Here is a 27,592-nt window from a genome sequence, read left to right as displayed (position 1 = left end):
GGTACTTCCTTGGACTGAAGGGGTTAAGGCGCTGGCTTCTTTTGTTTGATAAAATAAAGTCATGGACATTCGTTTACTTTTAAATACATTTTTGTTTTATTTGGGAGAACATCATACATTATCGCCTGCAAATAAGTTGCATATTGTAGAGGAAAAAGTTTGGCAGTTTAGATGTACATACATTTTATTAAGGGCTTGCACAACTAAAGGGGTTTCCGGATGAAAAATTATACAGAGATCAGAGTTGCTGCATCATGGTCTGTCAAATTTTGCTTTTAATTACATTTTTTTTTATATATATATTTTTTTTTAACTTGTAGATTATATTAAAAAGCAAACAAGGGAGAAACATACAAAATAGTCACACTGTTTAGAGCAGCGGCCCATGCACAAAATGTATGGTGTGCTACGGTTTATAAAATTCTTCGATAGTTCAGAACATGCATAAAATTTCCAACTCAGACGGGTATTTACAATTTGTAATTTGCGGCATTGAAAGAAAGAAAAAAAAAAAAAAGGGAAATAACCTTAGGCATACTTAGAATTTCAAGTTATATTGCAAAGGATGAGTAATGTAAATGTCAAAATATATACCAAAATACACTTGAAATCAGTACAATTCATTATAGGAGGAACAAAGTAGTAAATAATTGGAGTTTTCAAAACTTAGCAGTCCAGAAACTATAAAATAATAATAATAAAAAAAAAAAACGACCAAGAAAATCCATGCAGTTTGATTTTACAGAGTCACGGATGTTGTAACTTTTGTACGGAGCATTGTCTTATGTTCTACACAGTCTTAAAAAAGAAAAATCAGCCTTTACAGAATTAAGGTATTGAAATTCTGCTGCGTGATGAGCTGTTGAAGCATATTGAATACTCACAGTAAACTAAAAAGTATCCATAACATCTATGTAACCTATAGATGTGCTTCCTGTACATCATAGGTTTATATATTAAATATTTGCAAAAAAAGAAAACATGCATACACAAAATACAATGCCAAGCTTTACAGACTTGATATGAATCAAAATTTACTTTAACATAATATACAATGCTCAATTAAAGTACCCTAGAATGAACAATCCTGATTTTTATTATTATTTATTTTTTTAAATATATTTTAAAGTTTTGAGTTTTTTTATTTTATTTTTTTTTAATTTTAAACAGATGAAAAAATCTCCACAAATTGGGGGGGGGGAAGTATTGAAATTAAATATTTTTTTTTGATCTGTATTCAAGTAATAAATGTTCCTATGTAGAAATTTTTTCATAAGCCTTAAACTAAAAAATACAGTGTGTATAATACATAAATTTGCAACATCAACTTAATACACCTGAGGTCAGCATCATAGAACAGCCAACGTTATTTTGGCAGGGGTTTATACACTTTAAAATACAGGTTGCGGCCTCGGCATATTTAAGACGATCCTAATCTATCTTTTAAAGACTTTTTTTTTTTTTTTTTAAGAAACAAATGTCTTATAAATAAATAGCTTTGAGGGATGAAATTCTTTTTTTTTTCTGAGAAAAATAAGCTAAAAAGGTATCTAGTGAACAAAAAACAAGGTTTCCTTTTGTAAACTTAAGTGTCAACAATGATAAGCGCGAGATGCGGCTCCAGATGTGCTTTCATGAAAACAGCCCAATACCCCGGGATTCAAAGATAGCGGCCGCTACAAAACATGCCGATATAATGTCCAGATATTACACTTTTCTTCTTTTTTTTCTTGAAAAGCATTATTTATACATAGGAATCAGCTGCATATCCCCGGACCCCGAAGAGTCTTGCAGACCCGCTTGGCTATTGAAGCTGTTACGTCATAAAGCATGTATCTAGTAGGACTTCTCAGGCAAGATGTGAGTAAACGGACACAAAGCGGTCACTGCGTGTTGTTGTTACCAGTCCCGTTGTTTTCCTTGGCGTTTGTGTTTAGTGAATTAATACCGTCTTGCTGCCTCGTGTCTTTTCTAGGAGGCATTCTTTCGTTGATCCTGTCCAATCCCTTTGCTTCTTCAAAACTGCAGATTTTATGTTGCGGAGAGAATCCTCGTATTGCTTAAATGCAAACAGAAAAAGTTAGGAAAACAAAGCAAGATGGTGTTTTTATAGATAAATGTGGCATGTTCTAAGATGTTCAGGGGGGGAAAAAAAAATACAATCTTTAGAAAATTATGTTGTATGGCCATTTCATAGATAAAGATCACAGGACCCGGTTTCGGTTTATAACTATTACTTTTATGACATTTAAAAAATGATGGCACTAAAACATCTCAATTGATCAAAATAAAATCATAATGTACACATCACAAGGTTTATGATTTTAAGGTCATGCACAAATTAGATTCTAGAAAAGGATTTGATCTAGAAAACTTAGATCTTTCGTCTAGGTACAGTAAAATATCAAGCATTTACTGGGGTAAAAAAAAACAAAAACAAGGAAAAAATTCACAACATATTTCCAGGGACAGAAAACAGAAGCAATTACTCTACAATATCCATGCCACGGGTAAAAAACTAGAACGCACACAACAACAATAAAAAATACACGAGCTTTACGTGAACAGATCAATAAAGGGATCCAGCTCTGGTTGTACAAGGTCAGATTGGATCCCACACAAAACACAGATCTCTGCTACGAAGCAAAGACTCTGAGCATACCTTTATCAGCCTCAATTGCCTCAACTGTGGCTGTACAGAAGTGAGCAGATGCATGCAAAATGAATGAGAAAGATGAGAAGTGTAATATCGCATAACAAAAAAAAGGCAATGACGAAAGCAATATACATTTCAGCCTCCCACAATTATGCATTAGAAATACATTTTCCACATAAAGTCAGGAGATGCCGTTGAAGAAGCACGTTTGTTAGAGTCGGAAAACACAATTTGCCAAAAATGACAAGTAATGAATGTATTAAAATCTATCCTTATGGCATCATGACAAGCAAAATGAATCCTTAATGAGGCGTGTACTGAAACGGGTTTTATCTTCTAAGCAGCGCAGATGTCAAGATAAAGCACTCAATCTTCTAGGTAAGGAAGTAAACCTTTATCCATATGTTATGCAATTTTAGAAACTATTCAAATGCAGAGCGTTTCAGATGTTTTACATTAACTCTTTAAAACACAGGTACCCCAATATTGTCAAGATGGAGGCCTTTCTCAAAAATGATACCTTTTATTGGTCCAATGAAACATTTGCACTCAGGACCTCAGTGGTGTCCTCTTAAGAGCGAGAGACAGCTGGAGTCCCAAACTTGGTGACTACATCCTTCTCCGTTGGCCCAACAAAAAGTTATCACCTTCAACTAAAGCCGCCATCTTCTCTTGTTCCAGTACAGCTATATCCATTTTCCTTATTCATAAAAACCAAGTGCGGTGCAAAGTGCACAATGTGGATTAATGCCAAGGAATCAGCACGCTTTGTACCGGAAACATAGTAGTATAAAAACGGTACGACCACCATAACCATGAACAGCAAATGTACTCAAGAATGTCCATGCTAAAGGCTCCCTCCACTGTCAAAAAGATCTAGATAACGATAAAACACTAAACACAGAAAGGGGGTAGTAGAGGTTTTAGATTGGGAAAACAGGGGGGGTGTAATTCACTTTTTAGTTAGTTTATAGAAACAACAGGCTAAGAATACATGAGCATAAAGGGCAGTCCTGCAGTGGATCAGGTAGCTTGCAGATTAATGAACATTGAAAAAAGGGAACATAAACTTCAGAATGGTATTTATGAATGCATTTTGAATATCACATTAAATTTGATTGTTTTCACACAAATCATAGAACCTTCTACTCAACCAGTTGAAAAAGAGCGACCAAAGTCTGCTACTAAGAGCTGCTCTTCCACCTAGTCAGCTGAACAGTTTTGTAACAAAATGAAGCAACAAAAGCAGTTTCTTTTGCCAAAGCATGCCCAAAAGTATTTTAATTGGCAAATTTTGTCCTGGGAACACAGAAGCCAACGCGCTAAGCTGTTGCCATAGAAACAGAAGATGGTTCGAAAATGTGGTAGGTCTGTTAAAAGATGAAACCTATACAGAAAATAACATGACATACCTGAAAAGGTTTATTTGGCTAGCAGACTATAGAGTGGAATTCATTTCTGTCTAAGTGGGCCAGCACCTTTAATGTCTCCATTGCGTTTCCATGCTATAAGCCATTTGGGCTGAGCTCACAACTGCTATAAACAACACAGTGGATTCTTTTATATGCACAACGTGATTTTTTTTTTTTTTTTTTTAAACAAAAACCCTCCAATCTTTTAAGAACTACACAAAATCTATTATTTTGACTACACAAAGATACTTTTAGTGAGTGTCCCAAAACGCAATGTTTTATTCCTAGATAGGGAAAACGCTACTGGGATATTCTTTAGCTAGCATTCCTTTATTATCTAAACAAAAGAACCTGGTAAAACATCATGGATTATGAATCACAAATTCAGTATTTTTGTGCAGCTTTAGACAACCGTATTTCTAACAATTCAGGCTACCATATATTATTGGGTGGTTTTGTCCTGCTGGTAAATGTTATCATATACAGTTAGAGAATGTATTTTTTAACCGTGTTGCAACTGCATTGCTCAACCGCCACTAAAACGTGTCCAAGGCAGTTACTCAGTCTTAAAACCAGAAATATGTTTATCTTGAATGAAAGCAGATGCCCCCTAATTTATTATATATTATTTTACATAACGGTGCGTTGAACCATCTCTCTACCAAGTGCTAGAGAATTAGCACAATAGATAAAGAGATGAACACAAAGCTATTTAGTTGATACTAATAAGAACTTTGGGGTATTTTGAGGTCAAAATAAAATATGTTTTTATATAGCGGTATTTTTAAATAGTGGAAGTTAAGCTTTATATATACATAAAGGGAAAAAACTAAGCCATTCAACTTGACTATATACACTGAAATATTCTATATTCCCAGACAGAATCTATTACACTTCATACATCATAACAACAGTGTTAGCAAATGCCCATTTATATTAACCCCTTAATGACAAAGCCCATACATGTACGAGCTCAAAATGCATTGTTTTCAATGGGTTTAGGGACCGCCCATTGTCCTTAAGGGGTTAAAATATAGCCATGTGAACGTTTGGGATTATTCTATGTGTATTAAGCTTAAAAGGTTCATAAAAAGTAATTACCTCTTTTGTGCCATGTTAGATTTACCACCTTGCAAATGCACAGCAAGAGTTTTGCTTGACAATAAAGGACTTACTGTGGTAGAAGCTGCAGCAGCTGCCCTCTGCTGGTCATTAGCAAATAAAATCAATGACAGCTCTTTCCATGCATGCGCACGGGGGGTCTGAACGGACCCGACGGAAGGCATTCACAGAGCCAGCGCTGGAGCGGACTACAGTTAAGAATAGATTCACAAGCAACGAGTAACTTGCATGACAGGTAGCCGGGGCATGGGCCAAATTCTGCTGAACCCTACCACGCATTTGCAAGGGGAAAGCCAAAAAAAAAAGTCTATAAGGCTATAAGGTACAAGAAACAGTTTTCATACACCTCACAAAAGCATAGATTGTGAGTTACGTTTATAATGCCCCTCTATGTCGCAATAAAACAGTCCATAGTGGAGGTACATGACACAGTGCTGGGCACATGTAGTAGTTCCAGCGTAAGTGCGACTTTTTGGTCTAAATTTCATTCAAAGGTTTACCTGGGATACCTGTGTTTTTTTTTATTTTTTATCTGAAAGTGGAATTGCGCATAAAGTGACCCTGCCACTGAGTAAATGGTTAAATGAAGACAAGAAATCCACTTTCAAAAGGTCAAGGGAAACAATATTGGCTATCTAGACATATTCCATACACAGATTACAAATGTTTGAACATAGTTCTTTATTTTCACTCAATAATATAGGCACATAGAGAAGCCATATATATATATATATATATATATATATATATATATATATATATATATATATATATATATATATATACACAACCGGTTGTGTAAGGTCTAAACAAAGAATATTTATGATACTTAAAATAAAAACAATGTGTGTCAGCAGAAAACCGTTGTCGAAAAAGAGAGACAAGGAGGTAGTAAAACAAAGACATAGGTCTGAGGTTTGGTTAGTGACATTATACGTGGCTAGGGCTGTGGCTAGGGCTGCAGACAGGACAGAAAAACAAACCAATACATCTGTAAGAAGGGACCAGTGTGGGGGAGATGTTGAAGAGGTTAACACACGTTGAAAAGAAATGCGGCTGAATTCCGGTATAAACGTCACGTGGCTACCACAAAGTTAACATCACAATTTGTTAGTACTAGCCGCTACGACAGGAGCCGAAGAGCATTAGAAATTCCCAGCATGCACTAGGTGTAGAATTTGGAAAGGAATAGGGAGTGCCCCAATCATTCGGAGGTACGAAAAGCTTTGTGTCATTACCACTTTGTAGAGTCTGTCGTCCTCCAGCCAAGACCCCGCTGGGCAGCATTCCAGTAGGTGTTAAGCCTTTGAGCGTCAGCACACTTTCACTCTCCTCCCTGATGCAAGAAACAAGAGTCAGAATTAGGGCAAGTTCCTTGCTTTTCAAACATCAATGAAAAGAAAGAAAACCTTTGCCATAAACAAGAAGAGCTGGAGGGCAGGCAGAATGCAAAGACTTCCTTGGAACACATCATGTTACTTCAAGTGGCACTGTCAACCCATGCGGAAGGATTCAAGTTTATGAAAACGGAAAGCATAAATCAGGAACCTATTAAACAGTAAAACGCTCTATTCCCTAGAACTAAACAAAGAACAACTGAATGGAATCGATATTTTACCCTACATATTGCTGTAAGAATATCTGCAAACTAAAGTAGGGTAGACATTGACTTTCATATCCAAAGTGGAAACAGAAAACAACAAAAAAAAAGCTAAAATCAGGAGAGTAAGAGTTAAACGCTAGGAAAACTAATCGTGTCAATCATCTCGATGATCATAAAAGTGTCCCTTGTACATACAGTAAAGATTCTACGCTGTAGGTTTCATGCCAAGTGATTTAAAGAGTAGAACATAACATAGGTCTGTTTTTGGGAGTGAAAAGCAGACGATCAAAATAAAAATGGAGAGGAGACCCAGAAGAAAGCGAGCATGCAGAGCAAGATCTCAGGAAACGCTCCATTCGAAAAACGTAAGGCATTCCTGAACGTCGTACCCACCGCTCCGCGGAATGCCGGGTAAGCGATCCACGCAGAGATTACATTGCTGACACGAGCGGCAGCGGAATGCCCTCTAGGGGACTCGCACGGTGGCCCAAGTTCCTTTCCCAATATAGTCCAAGGTAAGTAACCAAGGAGAAATACAGCATGTTGAGGTTAGCGGCCCTCAAGAATACTTTGGCAACCAATCACAGCATGAAGTGAACATTTGATAATACTTATTCATGTCACAATTGGCTCAAAATTAATAATATTTTAATTAACATTTATAATTGTCTAGCTTTTTAATGTGTAATTTACCACTGATTCTGACGAAAGGAAAGTAGAATTCTTGCCAACTGTAAGAAGTCTCAAAAAAAGCACATGTTGGTAGTTATTGCTTTAAAGGGGCGGCTATATATATATATATATATATATATATATATATATACCGTATTTGCTCGATTATAAGACGACCCTGATTATAAGACGACCCCCCAAAATCTGAATATTAACTTAGGAAAAAAAGAAAAAGCCTGAATATAAGACGACCCTAAAGGAAAAAAGTTTTACCAGTAAATGTTAATTCATGTAAACTATTTTTTTTAATAAAAGCTATGATTGAGAAAAATATTTTTTTTTTGTTTTTATTTCTTGTATTTTCCAACCTGTCCCCCAGTTACACACATCTGCCCCCAGGCTTGCCACACCAATATGGCACTGTGGCCCATGATATGCCTTTTAACCCTCTATATGCCACTGTGCCCCATGGTATGCCTTTTGACCCCCTATGTGCCACTCTGCCTCCAGAAATGCCTTATACCCCTATATCCCATTCTGGCATTTAGGGGGTTAAAATGCATATTATGGGGCAGAGTGGCATATAGGGAGGTATAAGGCATTCCAGGAGGCAGAGTGGCATTAAGGGAGTTAAAAGGCATTATATAGAGCACTCTGCCTCCAGAAATGCCTTATACCCCTATATGCCACTCTGGCATTTAGGGGGTTAAAAGGCATATTATGGGGCAGAGTGGCATATAGGGAGGTATAAGGCATTTCAGGAGGCAGAGTGCACTATTAAATGCCCCCTTAACGCCACTCTGCCTCCTGAAATGCCTTATACCTCCCTATATGCCACTCTGCCCCATAATATGCCTTTTAACCCCCTAAGTGCCAGAGTGGCATATAGGGGTGTAAGGCATTCCAGAAATGCCCTACACACACACACACCGGTGCTTCCAATTTCTTGCTGTATTGCCGGGGCAGCGGGTTGACGTCTCATTCCGCGGCAGCCGGAAGGAGGTGGAGTTGGCAGCGGGGGTTTGTATGCGTCCATCGCAAATACCTTCCCCGGCTGTCAGAGATCAGGAACTCTGGAACTCTGGTCTCTGACAGTCGGGGAAGGTATTTGCGACGGACGCATACAAACCCCCGCTGCCAACTTCACCTCCGGAAGCACCGGTAAGAATGCGTGTGTGGGGGGGGGGGGCGACGACAGGAGGATCCAGGTCCCCTGCAGCGGTGCGGGGGATCTGGATCTTAGTCTCCTAATCAGACCTCTATTTGAGGTCTGATTAGAAGACGACCCCGATTATAAGACGAGGGGTATTTTTCAGAGCATTTGCTCTGAAAAAAACCTCGTCTTATAATCGAGCAAATACGGTATATATATATATATATAGCATTAAAATAAGGGCAAACAGCATTTGCCTCACTGAGGTCTTCCTTTATAGAAGGCTGCATTATCAGGCACTGATTGGGAGGATGCAGGTTCCTTTCACATTATTTGATTTCATTTGACCAATTGTCACTGTTCGATTTTGAGTAGCGGATATTTTGGCATACATCCATAGGTTGACTGGTGATTTCAGTATGCATATACATAGGTACAACCAGCAAGCAAATGAAATGGTTGGCGAGTTTAGTAGTACAATCAGCAAGTAAATGGTTAGTAGAAAAGCCATACATTATGGAGACTCCATAATCACAAATGAAACACTGAGGTCTAACACTAATGAGGAGATCGGTATTATAATTGACGGATACGTTTGAGAGATTCCTGAATGGCATGGAGCATGTTTTATGAATGACAATACACGGGACATTCATTGAATTAGATCATTGCAAACACAGTCAGGAAGTGTTTCAGAGATTAACGTATATCGCTGGTATACTGCTTTTCCTTCCTTGGACCACTTTTGGTAGGCCACTGGACCCCCCCACAAGCTGACATATGTTCCTTTAATAGAAGAAACACCACAATTCTTTTAGGTCAGTTTTTTCATGACGTATTGGTACTGTTTAAGTGTTTTGCTAATGCATTAAACCCATATTTGCCAAGAAGGATACCAAGTACACCATAGATACAATGGGTTTATTCGCAGGAGCTGACAGAAGAGTTGTGCTTCCATTTAATTGATTTTACACTGCGGCAACCTCAACGAGCTTCTGCTCCTCTGTGAAAACCACAACTTTCATGCCAAATCCAGGTTTTGAGAATAAACCAGGGTACGTCTACTGAAAGAATTGTGCAGCACTTTACTATATCCTTTAAGAGTTACAAGTATTGTTTAGGATTACAAAACAGAATTTTAACCGCAAAGCACCGTATGTTACATGTGCGGTCCACGGGTGTGCAGCTGAGCCTGCCTTACACGGAATACAAACAGGCATCTTCCTGACATCTAAATGATTCTGCTTTCACACAAGTAATATTCATTTCAGAAGTACCCGTTATTACAGGATTTGTAAATAATTTGTTAAATCCACTTTGCTACACCGCATACGACAAAGCCCAATATGATGGTAATTTCTGGCTCAGTGACATTTACCGCATCACAAATGATGGGAGTGGAGTGTGCATGCACACTCCGGCTCTAACCCTATACTAGACTTTCAATATAGTAAACTTCAGCATTCTTTAGTTTAATAAAATTATAAAAAATTACAAACATTCCCAACACCCAAATATTTTAATTTGGTTGAATTTTTTTGTATGTGCTGAAAAGCAAGATAAAAAATACATAAATAAAAAAAGTATTACTACTAAACTGGAGCATTTTTGGGGTTAACAATAATGCAATTTTGGCATAAAAAATAAATTCAATAAAAGTGATTTTTTTTTCTAAGACAAGAATATCTTAAGATTTCTTATGTAAACTAGGTTATGTTTCGAACAGCTAAGCCTACACACTATTTATCCGTTTATGCATAAAGCAGGTCCACTTATTTCCGCTTTCATGCGAGGGATCGGTGTGTGTGACACTGAAATGTGGGATCTCATATTACACACATTTGTAAACCAATTATGTATAATTATTACACAGATAGGTGTTTTACCTGAGCACAGAGAAGACTCTTGCCATCTTTCCAATTGCCCGGATTTTGTTCCTGATGATTTCTTTTCGCGCTGCAGCTGTACCTACTTTCAATGGAATAAGAAAAATCTCAAGCTCAGGAACACAGAAGATCCATTTAAACAATCTCTAGTAGAAATGCCAACACAACACCACTACACACTCGAAATAAAGATAGCGCACGTTAAATATGGAGGGGGGAGGGGCTTAAGCTAAAATAAGGCACAAAATAAAAGCAACAAAGAAAAAATAAGTGTTAAACCAAGAAAACAATGTTTTACTGATGAGACACATTCAAAGGTATTCACATGGATTCTATTTAAGCAGGGTTAAAAACACAAATGTTAATATTTACAATTTAAGACAGAAATAAACATCAAATTGTAGATAAAAATAAAAAGAAACTCATATATAAAAGTTATTCTGGTGCAACATTGGAAACGTGGTCCTAATGAGAATCAATATTTATACATAGAGCAAAAGAAACACAATTTAGGTCCTAATGCCGCTCATGTTCCTGCTTCCTCGCTATACCATTTGTTAACCACACTGCTTATCGTAATCATAATCTGGGAGTCTATGGCCAATGTCTCTTTCCTCATTTGCTCTCTGACAAATAAAAGACGTCTATTATGACCGATCTGAGGCTGCTTACGCTGTACGCTGAGAGTGATTAAAATACACATCGGGTACACAGGAGGTTAAAAGCTACATTTGAAACGTGGTGCGGTAGCATCATTCACTTCAAATAAGCCTACACGGGTCACAACCATGCTAGAGGTTTAGAGTTCATATAAGTTTCTATAAAGTGCTTTGCTGATCAGACCCCAAAAGTCTTAACCTCCAAATCTGCTGCGTGTAGCCCAAGAGGTGTGATACGGATCACATCCAATATATTGTACTATCTCTGTAAGCAAGGGAACAAACAATAGTCATTCTTAAAAGCAACGGAGCAGAATCCTAGCAGGCTGTAACACCATACGAGAAAGCTGTGAGAACACTGAATATTTTACTGTCAAAGAGCTATTCAAGGGGAAGACATTTCTAGGACGACAGCACAGAGTACAATCAGAAACATTTTGGTAACAGGTTTAATATTAACACATTTCTGGGTCATCCCATGAAATACTGCTACCTTATTCCTCAGAACAGGGGACAGGATTTCAGTCCTCAAGCATTAATTTCCAAATGTAATGGTCGGCTTGCACGGCCTCAACCGTATCGTATTTAAGGGTACGTTGAAGAAATGCAAGCAAAGAACTGCACCCTCCCGGTGTTCAGAGGCTTGGTGTGCTAGCAATGTTTGACCGCACATTACATTTGTTACACAGAACGTCATTAATAAAATGAAACGTGTTAATAAAACCTCCCAATCATGTCAAAAAAGAAAGCATTTGACAATAACCTAAAATTTCCATAGTAACATTCAAAAACGGTTAACATGCAAATGTGAAATGAAATACTTACACAGACATTTATGTAACGTGTAATATATATATATATATATATATATATATATATATATATATATATATATATATATATATATATATATATATATATATATATATATATATATAAAATACCAACACTAAAATCATGGAGCAAAGACAGACAAATGAACGATATCTCATAGGCATGCAGGGCCAGATATATGGAATGTTCGATACAGATGAAGAGGATATAAAAAGAATGAAGGATAAACGTCATGCACAGAAAGACAGATGTCTAGGAATATGACTTCAGAACGATGCAAAAGAAAGCAAACTATATTCAAATGCTCATGATAAAAAAAGAGCGAATCATTTAAAAAATATATGTTTTAAAAATAAAATAAACCGCTACATGGAAAAGTCACATGTAACATCATTTAATGTACTGTACAGTAAACCTAAGAATTAGGAAGTCATATTTCGAAACAATGGAGCTCTGTCTGGTCTGTACCTTTTTTATTGCCATATATGAGTCGTTCTTCAGATGGAGAGTCCAGAAAAAAAGGAAGTGAACGATGGAGAAAAAGGTGAGTGAGACAAATAAAAAAATAAAGATATTTTACTTGGCAGCGACAAGAATGAAGGTGAAAAGGCAAAAGGGAGGAAGAAAAAGGAACAGGCAAAGCTGCAACTGTAGGACTCTATTTACAATGAGAGGAAACAATGCAGAGCTTAAATGCATGAAGAAGCATTCAGATTGATGTAAGTGGGGTGCAGCGATAGAGTGTAACCCCTTGTGAGGAATTCTTCCCCTTCCTATGATTAACTATTGTATCTGCCCCAGAGGTCTAGAAGGGGTTAAGTACTTAACTTGCCATTAGCAAGACAATGTGTTGGAACATGGAGAGCTCTGAGGCAGTGCATGAGCTCTGCTGCCTTGCCTACAGTATATTTTTACAGCTTGTCAGTATCACTTGTACCGTCTCCAGATCTAATGTAGAAGAACAGATGGCAGATCACGTTTGAGAAGAGACAAAAATGTTGGAAAACACGGCCATGCGATGGAAATGGCATGCTTGCACATCTTCAATTCCGTGGGGATTATTTGGCTGTGATCATAAAATACATTTCTAAAACTGCACTTGAGCCGAAAGGTAGCATATAAAGAACCAAAAGAAGAAATCCAGGCCAGGTGTCATTGTTATCAATACTGCTGCCGTTGAAGACTAGAAAGGAAAGGGTTTAATTCATAGAGCAAATAGCGACGCTTGCTAATCACATAACATACATAAAAGCTGCACTTCAAAGGGTGGTCTTTATGCTTTCCACATAGGACCTTATGTAATGTTCCTAAATGTGGACGTTACCGGGCTTTGCAATGAGTTTGACCAAACAAATGGGTCTAAGATTATTAGAAAATATCAAAACAAAACAAAAAAAACACAAAGAAAAGCACATTTAAAAAAAAAAATAAAAAAAAATAAAGGTTGTCGGCAATCCAGCAACTAAATCAAACATGAAAGCAGAAAGGTTGCTTTTGGGAAGCATACGGCATGAGAAATGTATATACAGAGGCCCGTTAGTCTGCTCTGGCTGCACACAGCTAGTTCCTAGTGACCCACTTGGAACTTAAAAAACACACAACTGGTAACTAAGAGATTTAACAGACTACACAGAAAAAACAGACAGGAAAAAAAAATAGCAATATGTATTTGTAAATGAATTTAGATTGAATGGAAACGTAACTGTAAAAGACAATGGAGAGGGAATGCCTATAATGTGCTGCGGTACACACAGGTATACACATAATACCCTCATGTATATTATGCATATTGTGTATATATTACACCAGGGCTGGCATGTTCAAAACTAGATGCAGAAGGATGATTAGGCAAGGAACAAGCCCAAGCATCTGCATGACCACAGGCAAGACCAAGTGTATATAGCGACAAATTCACTAAAAGTTGATGATAATGGGGGCAATCTACATTACACTACATGTATTTCATTAGCTACGGGGGCTTGTGTTAGAGATCCTCTGTGTATGGAGTCCCTTTCTTAGATGCATTACCACGCACTGATATTGTGCAGACCGTGTTCATGTGCGTCCTGGACCCTCATTTTATTGGTGCAACCCCCCAAAGATATATACAACATAAAGCAGAAGGCACATGATTACAAGGAATGTGAACATTAAAATAAAATTGGTTAAAGGGCAGACATGGCAATGAAGATGAAATAGACACTTGTAACATTTAACTGCGCTGTGAGTTTTAACTAGACCCGGACCGATTTGGGCAGTTCATCGAGGAATTATCAAGGTTCTGCTTGATTGTGAGAACTTAATTGAAGAATTTAGTTTTTCTGAAATTCGACCAAGTAAGGCTAATTTTCAGGCTTAGAGAGGGATGGCTCAAACACACACATAGCGGATGGGAGATTCTTAGCACATTTGGGGACATCATCGTCCTTGGGCACATTGTGAAATTTAATTGCAAGCATGTGAGAAATTTCACTTTAAAGTTTTTACACCGTCTGGCTCAAGGGTTGTAAACTAATGAGAAAACACGCCCCTTGTTAGAAAGCTGAATTTGTGCAAAGAAATCAAAAAATAAGACCGGGATATTAAAATGATCTTACCGTCAAATTGGTCTTCTCCCTCAGTCATAAGCTCGTCATCTGAGCAAATGCTCAAAACATTCACCAACATCTCCGTTACTACATAACCAGGAAAAAAAAGTTTAATCACACATCAGGAACCCCAATGAAACAACATTTAATACAGCATCGACTTTATAAAGGCATTGAGGGGTATTCTAAGAGCAAATATTTGTGGAAGACTGGTCTAAATTAAAAACAAAAATATCCCATATTACTTAAAAATGTGCAATCGCTAATGAGTTAACATATGCTGCAACCATAAGACATCTACAACATAATTCCCTGCTAAGTCAGGACACTAAAAGAAGGGATGTATTAACCCATTAAAAGACCATCAGTCTTTTTTCTTTAAAAAATAAATAAAATGGGAAAGACCGCCGGTATACCTTTTTCTCCCACAAATGGCAACGACCACGTGAAGACATCCATAAAATTTGGAAGCCAGTACGGATGTGGCGAGCAGTTGAACTGTCTGATATTCATCACATTGTTTTCGTACTTTAATACAGCAGCTGCAATGTGAGGTTTTGAAAGTATTAGACACATATTAACCCTAAAAAAATCATATAAAGCAATTTTAGTTCAGTGTAGACTTTAATTAAAATAAATAAAGACAAAACAAAAATTAAGCATGGTCTATGGGCTCCTTACCATGCCCAGTACACATTCGTGTAAAATAACGAGAGATTGTCTTCTTTTATCGCTACCCATACGTTTGTCCAAGGCTAAATTTAACGAGTTGCATAAAATGGTTTCCAAAATGAGATGATTTTAAGATCTCTATACTCAATCTGCTGTTATTTCTGGCATGATGCCCATTAATAGTATAGGTTTTCTAAATATTTTAGTTACCGTGGTAATAAGATTTTAAAACAGTATTAAACCAAATATGGAAAAATTAAAATACGGTTTTTAATCTCTGTCAGTCAATATTTACACTTCTTACTCCAGGTTAGCACATTATCCCCTTAAGGACAATGGCGGTCCCTAAACCTATTGAAAACAATACATGTACGGGCTGTCATTAAGGGGTTATAGTACATCCACCTCTAAACTTACTAGTCTTCTATCTGAATACCTTAAGACATATATAGACCAAAATACTAATATGAATGAGAACCAAGGTGTGTTTTTTTTTTTTTTTAAATAAACTTTCTATGCCTGTACACGATTCTGTACACAATTCTGTTCTGCAAAGACAGGAAAAACTAGACAGGAGCACAGGACATTTACCTTTATTATTGTAGACATCTAAATAATTAGGTGCTGAAAATATTGTTATTAGTGAAGGAAATCCTGTTGTCTGACTTTTTCTGTACATTCGGTAACTTAAAGAAACAAAACAAAAACAAAAAAGTATTAATGCATGATGAGGATTGATTGTGGAAACACACTATGTACAGATTCTTACCCTGCGTCCTGCGCTTCGTGCGCTCGGATGATTGAAAGCAAGTTGTTGGTCAGCAAAAACTCACAAACGGCTGGGTAGCTATAAAAGAAGACAAGGAGAGAGCTATCAACGAAATGTTTATTTATGCGCGTGGAGTGCCGACGTCTGAAGCATTCGACATACCTATAGAAATAAGAGCATCCCCTGACGGTATTATGACTGAAATGTTCCTGTGATTTCTCGTTTCCAAAATCTTCAGAAGGATCGGACCACAGCAAGTCACACATTGGGCCGAACGCAGGCGGCTCCTTGAACCTGTCTAACTGTATGAAGTGGAAACAATAAACTAAGTTCATTCTTGTAACTCGACAATCCATTGTTGCTTTCAGTTAAATCTGTTAATTTATGTCAATCAGCATCCTGCGGTAAGTAGCGCCCAACTCAAAATGACGTTTTACTGAGAGGGTGGTAGATAGGTGGAGCAGCCTCCCAGCAGAGGTTGTAGAGGTTAACTTAGTAAGGGAATTTAAACACACATGGGATATGCATAGGGCTATGAGACCAAGTGCCGATTACGTGTTTCGTCAAAGTCTAGGTCTCTATGAATTCCATTGAAACTCACAAACTTTCTTAAAACAAGTAAAAAGGATACTCACTTTCTTAATGTCATCTAATGTGTGTATTTCTGGCGAAAGTCCCCCGTGTACACAAAGAAACTGTTGGTTTAAAAGTGCAGCTAAAGGAAGGCAATCGAAAGCTTCCATGCAGGCTTCATATACTCTCTCTGAATATTTTATTTTACCTACAGAAAGCACCCAAAAAGCCATTTAGAATCACAAGAAATCTTGAAATGCTAACTTTACCCAAACATGCCCCAAATAACAGTCCACATCCAGACACAATCAGGTCAGTATTAAAGTTGGAAGATACTAGCGCAGATGTCCGAGTGTGAAAAACCGGTTTTGTATATATCAAACAGGTTTACGGTTTATAATATATTTCAGATAATATTTTCACGCCCCCTTACTGTACTCTGTAGCCCACAATGTAACCTTTGTCAAATGTTTATCAATGAGAACAGATTCGTTTATTTTCTTGTTGACAGATATTAAATATTTACTTACATTCCTGCTTAAACGTGAAATATTCTGTAAGGTGTCTGCATTCGTGATTGCCTCTCAAAAGAAACAGGGTATTGGGGTACAGGATCTTCAGAACCCACAAATATAACACACACTGTTGGAAATAAACATATATATCAAATAAAGAAAACCATGGAGAAAGACAGCAACAATTGTATTACCTAAGAAATGGCGGGTTTTGGTAAAGGGGACAGCACATCAAATGTGCATTTATTGCTCATTCATTTTTAATAAAAATGGGCAACATCCCAGCAGCACTTACGAGCTGGTGGCACATTCAAACACCCGTTCAGATGCAGAGTGTCAGTATGTGAATGACGAATGTCTGACACCGACATAAATAATGACATCAAGGATGCAGCTGCAGAACAAAATCTCCAATACAAAGATACTTTGTATGTACGTTAAAAGCATTAACTTTAACAGACTACAAATGCTGGAACCAACAGCAGTATTTTTAAGTTTCTACTTGCAGATGAATGAGAGAAAAAAAAGTTTACAGCTAAAGCGACGTTAGGAAGGTTGCATGCAGTAGAACAACATTTATATTCAATCGTATTTCTGATCTAATAAAACCAACACAAATGATGTATAGTTATCAATATGTGAAGCTATAGGTGCGCTCAAACTGCAGTCCCACTATTAAAAGCGTTACATGTTTAAACCTATGTTGTACCAGATCACATTATTTTGCGGTTTACATGAATGTTTAAAATGTGTCAATTCAAAAAGACTCCGAGTGATACATTTCACAAAACAATGCCAAACCATGCCATGTTATGTTACGGATAATAATGCATGTAAACAATAGAGCATTCATTTACCTCTATGCTAAAATAACCTCTGTCTACATAGTCCCCCAAAAAGAGGTATCTTGTGTTTGCTGGAGATCCTCCTACTTCAAATAACTTCATCAGGTCAAAGAACTGCCCATGAATGTCACCACAAACTGCAACAAAAAGCAAACACATGATTTAATGCGCTGCGAGTCCACTCGACTGTATAAATCCAGTCCCAACATATGGAGTTTAGGAATGAACTTAATTTTAGGGAAGCATTTGCCACGCTGTCCAAAGTAACACAATTGTTCACCTTGTGCTCCCCCCTCATCTCACGTTTTTTGTTATATACCAAGTAACTCAAGACATAATATTGCAGCAAAAGAATGCTATAGTGGGCCAATTATTACTTATTATTAGATGTTTTTTTCTCTTCTTTCAACAGGATCGCATTAATCTTCTCACCACGGTTTCTGTTATTAAAGCAAGTCGTTGTCCTTTAGTTCCCAGACAACTTTTCCTGCGATTATGTTTTGGTGCCGTGGTTTTGTAGAAGTGACCTTGCAGTCTCCTGGAACGATACCTGATCAACTGCAAAGTTTAACGAGTGCCAATACTTATCTGGAGGCACATATTTGTCCACTTTTACATTTGAACAAACCGCCATTTTCTGTAAAAGGAGCCATGGTCATTGGATCACGCAAAGTTGTCTCAACTAGCGGTTTGTTCTCAACACATGTAGCTTTAAAACGGAGCAGAAATAGTGTGCAAGCCCCCAATCTTCCTGCACACGGCCCCAGCATTGGTTGATGGGCCCATTACATGCTAAAGGGATTAAACATACAGTTTTTAGCCCACTTCTTCAACATTTGCTAAGCATTCAAGTATTTCATGCTCCATCCAATATTTCCATGATGAACAGCACTAGAGCGCTAAACCTGCTGTTAAGAAAAGCCATGTTTGCATGTACATGATTAAAGGCTTCACAACATGTAAGCTTTCGTAACGCAAATTAATGTATAATAAAGGTGTTTGGTCCCTTAAAATGTTTGTTCTGTATGTTCTGCTTGATTCCCCTCATATGCAGTCGCCCCTTTCTACACGCACCCAGCTAACTGTCCTGCAGGAGATCTCTTAACATACGTGACAGACGGGGGATATGATAGAAACATTTAAATAAAAGGAAAAGAGTTTATTTAAAAGGAGAAATACTACCACAACAAGAGGACATAGTCATAAGCTAGAGGGGCAAAGGTTTAAAAGAAATATTATGTTACCCAAAAGGTAGTGGATGCATGGAATATCCTTCCCAGCAGAAGTGGTCGATGTTCATACAGTAAAGACATTTAAGCAAGCATGGGAAAGGCAGGTACTAAGGAAAGTACTCAGAGGCTGGGCAGACTGAATGGTAGGAATGGTTCTTATCTGCCGTCACTTTCTATGTTTCTATCTGTTTTGGTTGAACGCATCTCTCTGCCCGTAATATACTCAAGCTCCAGCGCTGGCACACGCTACGTGTAGGGGTCTGTTTTACAGACACTGATTTGAATGAGGGAAGCTGCTGCAGCAGGACTGCGACTTCTAGGTCAGGCAAGTGTTGGATTTTAATTTTGTTCTCATTTTGGAAGCATGTGAGGACAGACAAGAGGTTTTCTTCTTCATGGATATAAGAGTTCTGTGGCAGGTCGGACGCATGGACGGCGATTGGCTCAGAAGCCAAATAGCATCCCCGTTACATTACAGAAAGATTTTTTCTGCAATCTTTTTTAAGTTTGAAAGCCTACAGAGGCGCCAAGTTATATGTTTGACATCCTGGACCCACATCAAACATTTATCGCACATGGTTGGCACTGAAGGAGTTAAACCTCAGATTATAAAAGTACAGTCTCCCTACGACACATTATTTGGGCATGTCACACTTAAATCAGATTTTGGTGAATGAAAGCACTATTAATTTTTGTAAAAAAACAGCAAACAACATTAAAAATGGCACTTTCATGAAAAGATGATCCTGGTTCTATATCTGTTTGCATCGCTTGCTTGCCTTATTCTTCTCCATCACTAAATTATAGTGTAACACAAATGATTTTACCACACATGTTACTATTAAATAAAAGGTTAAACAGAGCAGCTTGACGTTTACATGGAACTATTGAAAGAACGCTTCTGCTAGTCAACCACAAACTGCTATACCTGTAATCGGGGCTTCTACTTCTATCATGGTCTTCTCACGTCGTAAAATAGCAGCACCCTCATTAATGATCCGAAGTGCAATTTCCTCGTCTACACGGCCTTCCTTTATCAAGTGATTCTTCAAAACGTCCACCCTAGGCTTCCCGTCATTGTCAAATACTTCTTCGGACGTTAACCGATGTGTTGGGGGAAACGGGACAGCTGTATTAAAAAGAAGAGACAAAAATCAGATACTGAAACAAATCAATCCAATGTCGCGTTTTTATTGCAACCGAATCAATGAGCAATTTACGTGATTCATCCAAAGCCTGCCAAGTGGAAAACTACCGTAGTGGGTCTAAACCAAGACAGGGACTGCATACAGGCCAGCAATTTCGTGTATATATTTAGGAATTTTTAATTGAGAGGACCACGTTCGAGCTGAGACTTGCTGGAGGCCTGGAGTTGGGCAGCAATGCTCCGACCCGGGTTTATAGAATGACTGAAAGCATCAGCATGCTGCAGTCTGACCGCTGCTTATTTAAGGCTGCGTCCCAAGAAGAGGTGACGTGAAATGATGTAAACCTCATCTTACATTTTATCTGCCCCCCCCAATACCCAAATGTCATTCCTACTGCCAGATCTCTGAGGCTGTTTTTCGCATTAGTGTATGCCTGATCCTTGTTTCTGAAGTTTTTAGAAGTATTGCTTTTATAGTTGTCTGTATATATTATGTCTGTAAAAACTGTTGCTGTCGATGACGGTGTTCGGTGCTGCGTCACCCTACACCCGGAGTATGATATGCATTGTCTGCCTCCTGACACGGACTAATGACAACTGTAAGATTTAGATTTTTTCTGACATTGACATTTAACAATTAAGAAATAACCAAATAAATCTTTATCGGCCTAAAATAAAGGTTTCTTAAAATTGTTTAAATAGGATGCTGACTTCACACTGTTATACAGAACCACATGTTTATTTGCCAATCAGTTTAAAAACCTAATCACAAAATACACAAGATAACAAAACTTGATAAACAAACAATGAAACTTAGACAAAACAACAATATGCAGTACAGACACATGCGTAGTATATCCTCTATCATTTTAAAGGGGCAGAAGAGATGTCCAAACCCCTAATGGGAAATATATATATGGTGCCGGGAACACAGATTGTAAATGACCCTTCTTAAAACATAACCCGGCTACATTTCTCACGCGCAAAAGCAGTGGAAGGCTGACCAGCATATGCACTCGTAACACAGATGACAGCCGAGGTGCCCCATTAAATTCCGGTTGTGTCCTTTTTGCAAATACATGGGGATACTTTATAATAATATAAAGGATATAATCTCCCCTCAGGTATCTGCCGCACCAGCTATTTTCTGCACAAGAGATGCGTACCCCACGTGACGTACTTACCATCAATCGGCACCGACATTGGTTCTGTAAGCCTTGCGAGATCCGCACGCATGATGGCTACAAACAATATCAATAGCAGCGCTTCAAGCAGTCAACAAGTGGCAAGAACTGTCAGCTCCGATGTGGGGTGGCAGCCGCAGCACCTACCTCACGTAAAAGCTTTTTTTCCCTTTCATTTTTGACACACACTTTAACGTGCACCCTTCCTTGGGGCTGTCAGGGATAGTGAACAGTTAGTGGGGTGAATGTAAACGATGTGTGTGTTTCTTTAAATGTCTTCTTCAGAGACAGACTGTCCCTTTAACATATCATATTCAATGGAATATACTTTTACATAAAATGTTTTATTAATGATAAACATTAAACGAACATAAATGAAAACAATCAGCTCAGCTCTGAATGTTTATATATGTCAACGCTGTCTACTCTGGTACAGTTCTATATCAACTCACAATAAACAGATCTACCCCCAATCAATGGAGTACAGTCATTAACGTACTAAACTCGGATTTAAATGTGTGCATGTTTCTATTTGCTAATGAACCCAACGTAAATTGTACTAATAGGGTTTCAATGCTTTTGGCATTGACAATATATAAAAAAAAAATTAACATTGCAAATCTGCATGCCCACGTTTCCATGCACACATCACTGACACAGAGTCAGACTAACACTAATTACCGACAACTGCACGGACCTGCCTGAGAAGAAGCGTGACAAGACCTTGGGATAGGGAAGCCTTTTTTTAATGGGAAGGCAGAGCGATCAATCGAGTGACAGACGCTGATTGCTCAATTACTTAAACTGTCTTTACTGATTAAATGGTGGCTGAACAACGCAGACTACGGGCCTTGGAAGTTCGCAGGTCTTCTTATGGAACGCAGCAACTCTGATGTTCCTTTTGTTGTAAAATTACAACCCTAGTGAGCAACTTATTTGTAAGCATTAATAGTCCATCTGCTTAATGGATCATAGCCACATAGGTAAAAATGTAAAAATACAATCATGTTTTGCATGATTCCTCTTTTCCCCCTTGATATGGGATCACTTTCCTCATATGCCCACAGGGCTGGAGCTGCCTGGCAATAAGTATACCGCATGCAAGGAGATGTGTTTGGTCAAACATCTCCTGCACAGAAAAAAGCTGGGGGTTGGGGAAAGGGGCAAATACATACAGGGGTCCTGCAAAATCCCTCCCATGCCAATGTAAAAGGACCACACAGCTTTCATCCGCATTATAGTGGATCTGATGGCTGGAGGGTCCTTTTTGAAGCAATAATTATCTACACAAAACTACCCTATACAGAAAACACAATTAATATAAAGCTCCCTAATCTATAAAATTCACAGACCTAACTAGGCTATAGAAAAAAACACTCAAACATTGATCCCTTACTTATTGATCTCACCAGTCTCTGTGTTGCATCAATTCTGGGTGCCCTGTAACCCCTCTCAAGACCCCCCACCCAAAACATGGTCTGAAACAAGTATATATAAGAGCCCTTCCAATCAAATATGAAGATTCATACTGGAATTGTCTTAATCCAGCCAATGTAGAGGTTATCCGATCAGCTAGAAGAGACCTGAAGATGCCGCTATTTGCTCCACTGAAGTCACGAGGAGCGCCAAACATTTCCGTAAAAACGTTAAGCCTTTGCTTGAAACGATCCGTACCGGAGAAAGTGATTCTTACTATCGCAAACAGCTCCCATTTAATCTCCTAGTACCGTTGGAAAAAATGACACTATCATGCACAAAGTACACCGTTTCATGAAGGAGATCCCTTTAATTTCAAAGTCTAATTGCACGGCATTTTCCAGCAGTCCTGATTATTGGTTTTTCCGTGGTGAAACTGCACAGTTACTTATTTTAATTCTGACGCATTAAAGATTACAGAAATCCCTGTACTAAAGCGAACTGAAACACATGCACTCACTATTTTCTTTTTGTACTTTAATGATATAAAGACAATTTTTCCTTAAAAGGTTCCATTAACTTCTTAAATAAGGCCCTGCTCTTTACCTTGGGCACGGCAGCTCTGTTAATCGCTAAAGACGCCAGACCATTGTGATTTTGTCCAAGTCAAGCGGCTGGGTGGTATAGCATAAAGTACAACACATGGCTGCACAACTGTCTTATAGGGACAAAACAGGTAGTTTAATGAATTTTTAATTGAGATGCCTGTGCTCAAGATCGGATATCCCAATATTGTGGCCCGCCTGCAGCCCCTGAGCACTGGAGTTTATATCCCTGGTATGAAACACTTTAAGCTCCTTTGTGCTGCTTTTACATCACTGCCTACCCCAGGGTCACAGGCCAAGGAGAAGAAGCCAAGCTGCTTCAAAAGTAAATATTTTCAGTCTTGCTGTCACCTCTCTTGAGGCTTTTGAGCCAGCCGGCAAGAATCTACTTCTTCCGACCTCTATAGAAAGTAAGGGATGATGCTGCCAGAGAGACTCGGAAGGACAGGAGCAGATCTATCAAAGCACATGTTAACAGGAGACACTCAGAAGTACAAAGGTCGAACTCAAGTACAAATCCCCTCTTTATTCTCTTGTGTGGAAAGGTCAGAGCCGCCTCTTGAGCTAGAAACAAATCGTGCTTTTACATTTGGGCTTATACCGTACCGTACTGCAAAGAACTGCTTGTCCCTTCTGTACAGAGAATGACATGCAGATGAAATATTTTAGCAACATAATATATATGAACCTCATCTTACACATTGTATCCATCATTCTACTGGAAATACATTGCAAGAGTTATTTCCAGTTTCCAAAGCATTTTCCATTTTTTATTCACCAAAAAACAAAGGCCTTTGGAAAAATGGTATTCTAACGGCATTACAGCAAACAAAACATAATTCAGGGTGTGGTAAATCGGTTCACCGGGACGCCAAGATTTTATTATGATGGTCTTAGCAGCATTTTACTGCCTTAAAGTAGCAAACAGAAACATCTATGGAGTTTCATTAACCACACAGCTTTACATCAATAAGAACTCTCGAAACCTCAAACAAGGCATCAGAAAGCTATTTCTGTATACTGTCCTTGTCCTCATTTGACCTCTGAACACCAGTAGAGTGGACCAGAGTTATACATTACTAGGGTAGTCAAAACATGACAACTGAGACTACCGACAGCTTTCATGCACATAAAACAGAAGCGATACTACGATCAAGTCACACATATACAGACATTCCAGCCTTAGATGCTCAGTACAAACATAAAGTAACGGTTCTAAAAATCATATTGGTCTCAAAGAAACCTTTTGATTAGAAGGCACTTCAGATATAAACATAAAATTGACCTCCGAGACCCAATATCTTACACTATCCATGTTATCCACTAAAAGGTATCATTAGCCAACATAACATGTACTTAAGTTTATGACACAGTACTGCGAAGCCCATCATATGACTGGCCATTGAGAAAACAGCAGTAAAATGTGACAAGCTTCCACATGTTAGTGATGCACCAAGATCATAGCTGCATGAGATGAGAAATAAACCAATAGTTGAAAGGATCTCTTATCCAGCGCATGCAAAGCAAGTGCGTACAATCCCTCAGTTTTAATGTTTGGGAAATTATTTATTATGATCCACTCAATAGCTTCACAAACACCAAGCAGAAGAATTAAGAGAATAGATAAGAAAGAGCGGACACTCCGATTGTGGAATTTAAGTGTGGGTCATGGTTTCACGTGGAATATGCTTAATACACGCCAACTGCTAAGGCTCCCCGACTAAGAAGCGGCGCTTCCTATAGTTTGATGCAGCAACCTTAACTTTTGTCAGCATAACATTTATTGTGAACGAAAAAAGAACAAACACGCTTTCATGAAAGGTCCTCTGTAAATAGTGATCTTTTACAAACACAAGGCTTGAAGGTGTATTCCAGCAAACACACGAATGCATATGATGGCCGAGTCTGCATCAGAAGGCTTTTCATATTACCCAATAATTATTGAATTTTACTTACCTAAACGTTTCACATGAGTACTCGCCTACAAATCATCTCCTGGCACTCTATAGACTTGTCCTCACAGCCCGGAGAGCAGAACACTGCAGCGATTACAAACAAACATAGCATGTAATGTAATCGAGCAAACATGGATGCTGCAAACGGCATCAGACACCCCGTACTCAAGCCGCGTATTACTGAAAAAAGCTTTCCTTTCAGCAAAACGCGGCTTCATGTAAGGGCCGTCTCCATTTAATCTGAAGTCCGGCTGGAGCGCCCTGAAGATCCTGGCACACAGAGGGAATCGGGTAAGAACACCTACGCAAAGCACTGCTACACCCAACACTGAACTACACAGGACCCGTACTGACTCCATAACCAAGCCACCAATAAAAACAGGAAAAAAGAATAATTATTGAAAGCAATAAGTTCCACTTAATGTGATCATGTGATGAGCTGACAGATAAGCGAGGTCTGCGAGGAGCTCCCTGTCAGGGGTAAATCTCTTTACATTTCACGAGGTACAGTCACTTCACCCATAGCACATCTGGAGCGTTTCTTCTCACATGAGCCGCCGCAGACAGCTTACCACCTGCTTGTGTTCAGACCGCACAAGAGTTTATTCGCTAAACTGTGCATTCCAGATTGCCAAAAAGAAAAACCTCTCCGTTTGGTTTAACTACGTATTTTGAACAGTCTACTTCGGCAAACTTCTCGTGTGGAAAGAAAAGGGTTAACCCTACATAAGGAAGGAGTTAAAGGTGATATTAACCCGATTCTACAATGCACTAGATCCTTTCTGGCGCTGGACAGATCAAACCACACATCGCTAACGTGCCCGGCTAAAACATACCTCTTTGAACTTGTCTCGTCGCTCAGTAGACACCCTACCGATATTAAAAATGTTTTTGCTTCCGTTAAAGATAACATTTTGCCGCGTGGACTTTAAGTCACCTCGACTCCTTAGGTCGAGGTGCGATTGATTTGCTCCTACGAAACAGTCACGCTTAATAGAGGTAAGTATGTTACTACTTATCCATGTTACTGTTTGCTACCTCACTGGACATCATGAAGGCTGATACCTTGTTGACATTTAAACAATTCTAAGCTGTCTAGACTGACTGCTTATATAATATTTTTCTAGCCCTACTTAGTTACATCACAGACGGCATTTATATGAATCGTTTTACACACTAGTTCCGAAATACTTTTTTACGTACGTCCTGTACAAAGCGCTGTGTACACTGTTGGCACTGTATAACCACCACATAATAATACCTCCAATTGACAGGTCATTGAGGTAGACTATATACCCCCGCAAGTCATTAAATGCCCTACAAGTCACAGACATAAACACCAACTAGCATTCAAATCCGAGTAAAGACGGGCTCGGTATCCGTGTGTCGCGTGCCAGGAATAGCTGCCAATGTACTTCTGCAATGCCACACAGCCTGCATACTGCCCGATGGAGTGGGGGCAAAAACCGTGCAGCCCACGGGAGATGTACATAAATGTATGAGTTACCCGACAGACAGAGGGGTCAGGCTGCCCTCCCACACCAGGTGCACAGATAAGACTCATGGCAGCCCTAATCACACACACGCTGGATCAGGGCCGTGCAGACAATAAGCAGGGTGGGTTTCAGAGCAGGCCGGAGCCGTTACATGTATCTCCCTGCTCGGTTGCTGCCATCAAGCGTCGGGGCCGCCATCTTTATTATAGCTGGATGGCAGCTAGGCAGGGAGGGGGGGACAGAAACCTGTCACACGGGCCAGGAATGGGGAGAGCGGGCTTCCCCGGATCAAGGCTACAAGAGGATACGAGGATGTCAGACTGACACAAACAGACTCACATTTAACCGCCCGCTCGGTGGTGGATTGTTTACCGTCCACGGTGGACATGGCTGGAAAGCTTGCGGGGGAAGGGCCCGCTCCCTACTGTCGATGACTCCGCAGCGGCTTTTCCAGTCTCCGGCTAGCGGCTCCGGTTCGGGTTGCCGAGGAAGGGAGATGCAGAGGGGGAGGGGGGAAAGGGAAGACAGGCACAGCTAAAGGCTGACGGTAGCGGCTGCTGGCAACATGGCGGCGACAGCGCAGAGTCTGCAGCTCACA

The 27,592-nt window shown here is 39.0% G+C and overlaps 1 protein-coding gene across 7 annotated transcripts; it reads right to left on the bottom strand.

Annotated features, from left to right (window-relative positions):
* Nucleotides 1-1,136: 1,136 nt before the first annotated feature.
* PPP3CB (protein phosphatase 3 catalytic subunit beta) lies at nt 1,137-27,592 on the bottom strand. Of its 7 annotated transcripts, none has more exons than XM_053451292.1 (15): nt 27,334-27,592; nt 20,120-20,320; nt 17,972-18,096; nt 17,130-17,241; nt 16,662-16,807; nt 16,189-16,328; nt 16,027-16,104; nt 15,849-15,943; nt 15,002-15,127; nt 14,595-14,672; nt 12,466-12,492; nt 10,505-10,589; nt 6,429-6,526; nt 2,663-2,692; nt 1,137-2,059 (listed from the first exon to the last, which is right to left on the bottom strand). In XM_053451292.1, the coding sequence occupies exons 1-15, from the start codon at nt 27,380-27,382 to the stop codon at nt 1,884-1,886; spliced, it is 1,566 nt and encodes a 521-aa protein (XP_053307267.1). In that variant the 5' UTR covers nt 27,383-27,592; the 3' UTR covers nt 1,137-1,883. The 7 variants fall into 7 exon arrangements, with proteins under 7 accessions (XP_053307267.1, XP_053307271.1, XP_053307270.1 ...); XM_053451296.1 differs by having other exon boundaries at nt 27,367-27,592; XM_053451295.1 differs by lacking the exon at nt 2,663-2,692.

This window comes from Spea bombifrons, chromosome 11, assembly GCF_027358695.1.
Source record: "Spea bombifrons isolate aSpeBom1 chromosome 11, aSpeBom1.2.pri, whole genome shotgun sequence".
NCBI classification, from domain to species: domain Eukaryota; kingdom Metazoa; phylum Chordata; class Amphibia; order Anura; family Pelobatidae; genus Spea; species Spea bombifrons.
This window is presented reverse-complemented; position numbering and strand designations above follow the sequence as displayed.

Bases quoted from the DNA above. Each gene is read 5' to 3' on its own strand.
- PPP3CB (XM_053451292.1), bottom strand. From the start codon at position 27,382: ATGTCCACCGTGGACGGTAAACAATCCACCACCGAGCGGGCGGTTAAA. The intron at 18,097-20,119 runs GTATAGCAGTTT...TTTTTGTTGCAG, and splicing joins AGTAGAAGCCCCGATTACAG to TTTGTGGTGACATTCATGGG. The intron at 6,527-10,504 runs GTAAAACACCTA...TTCTTGCATCAG, and splicing joins AGAGTCTTCTCTGTGCTCAG to GGAGGAGAGTGAAAGTGTGC.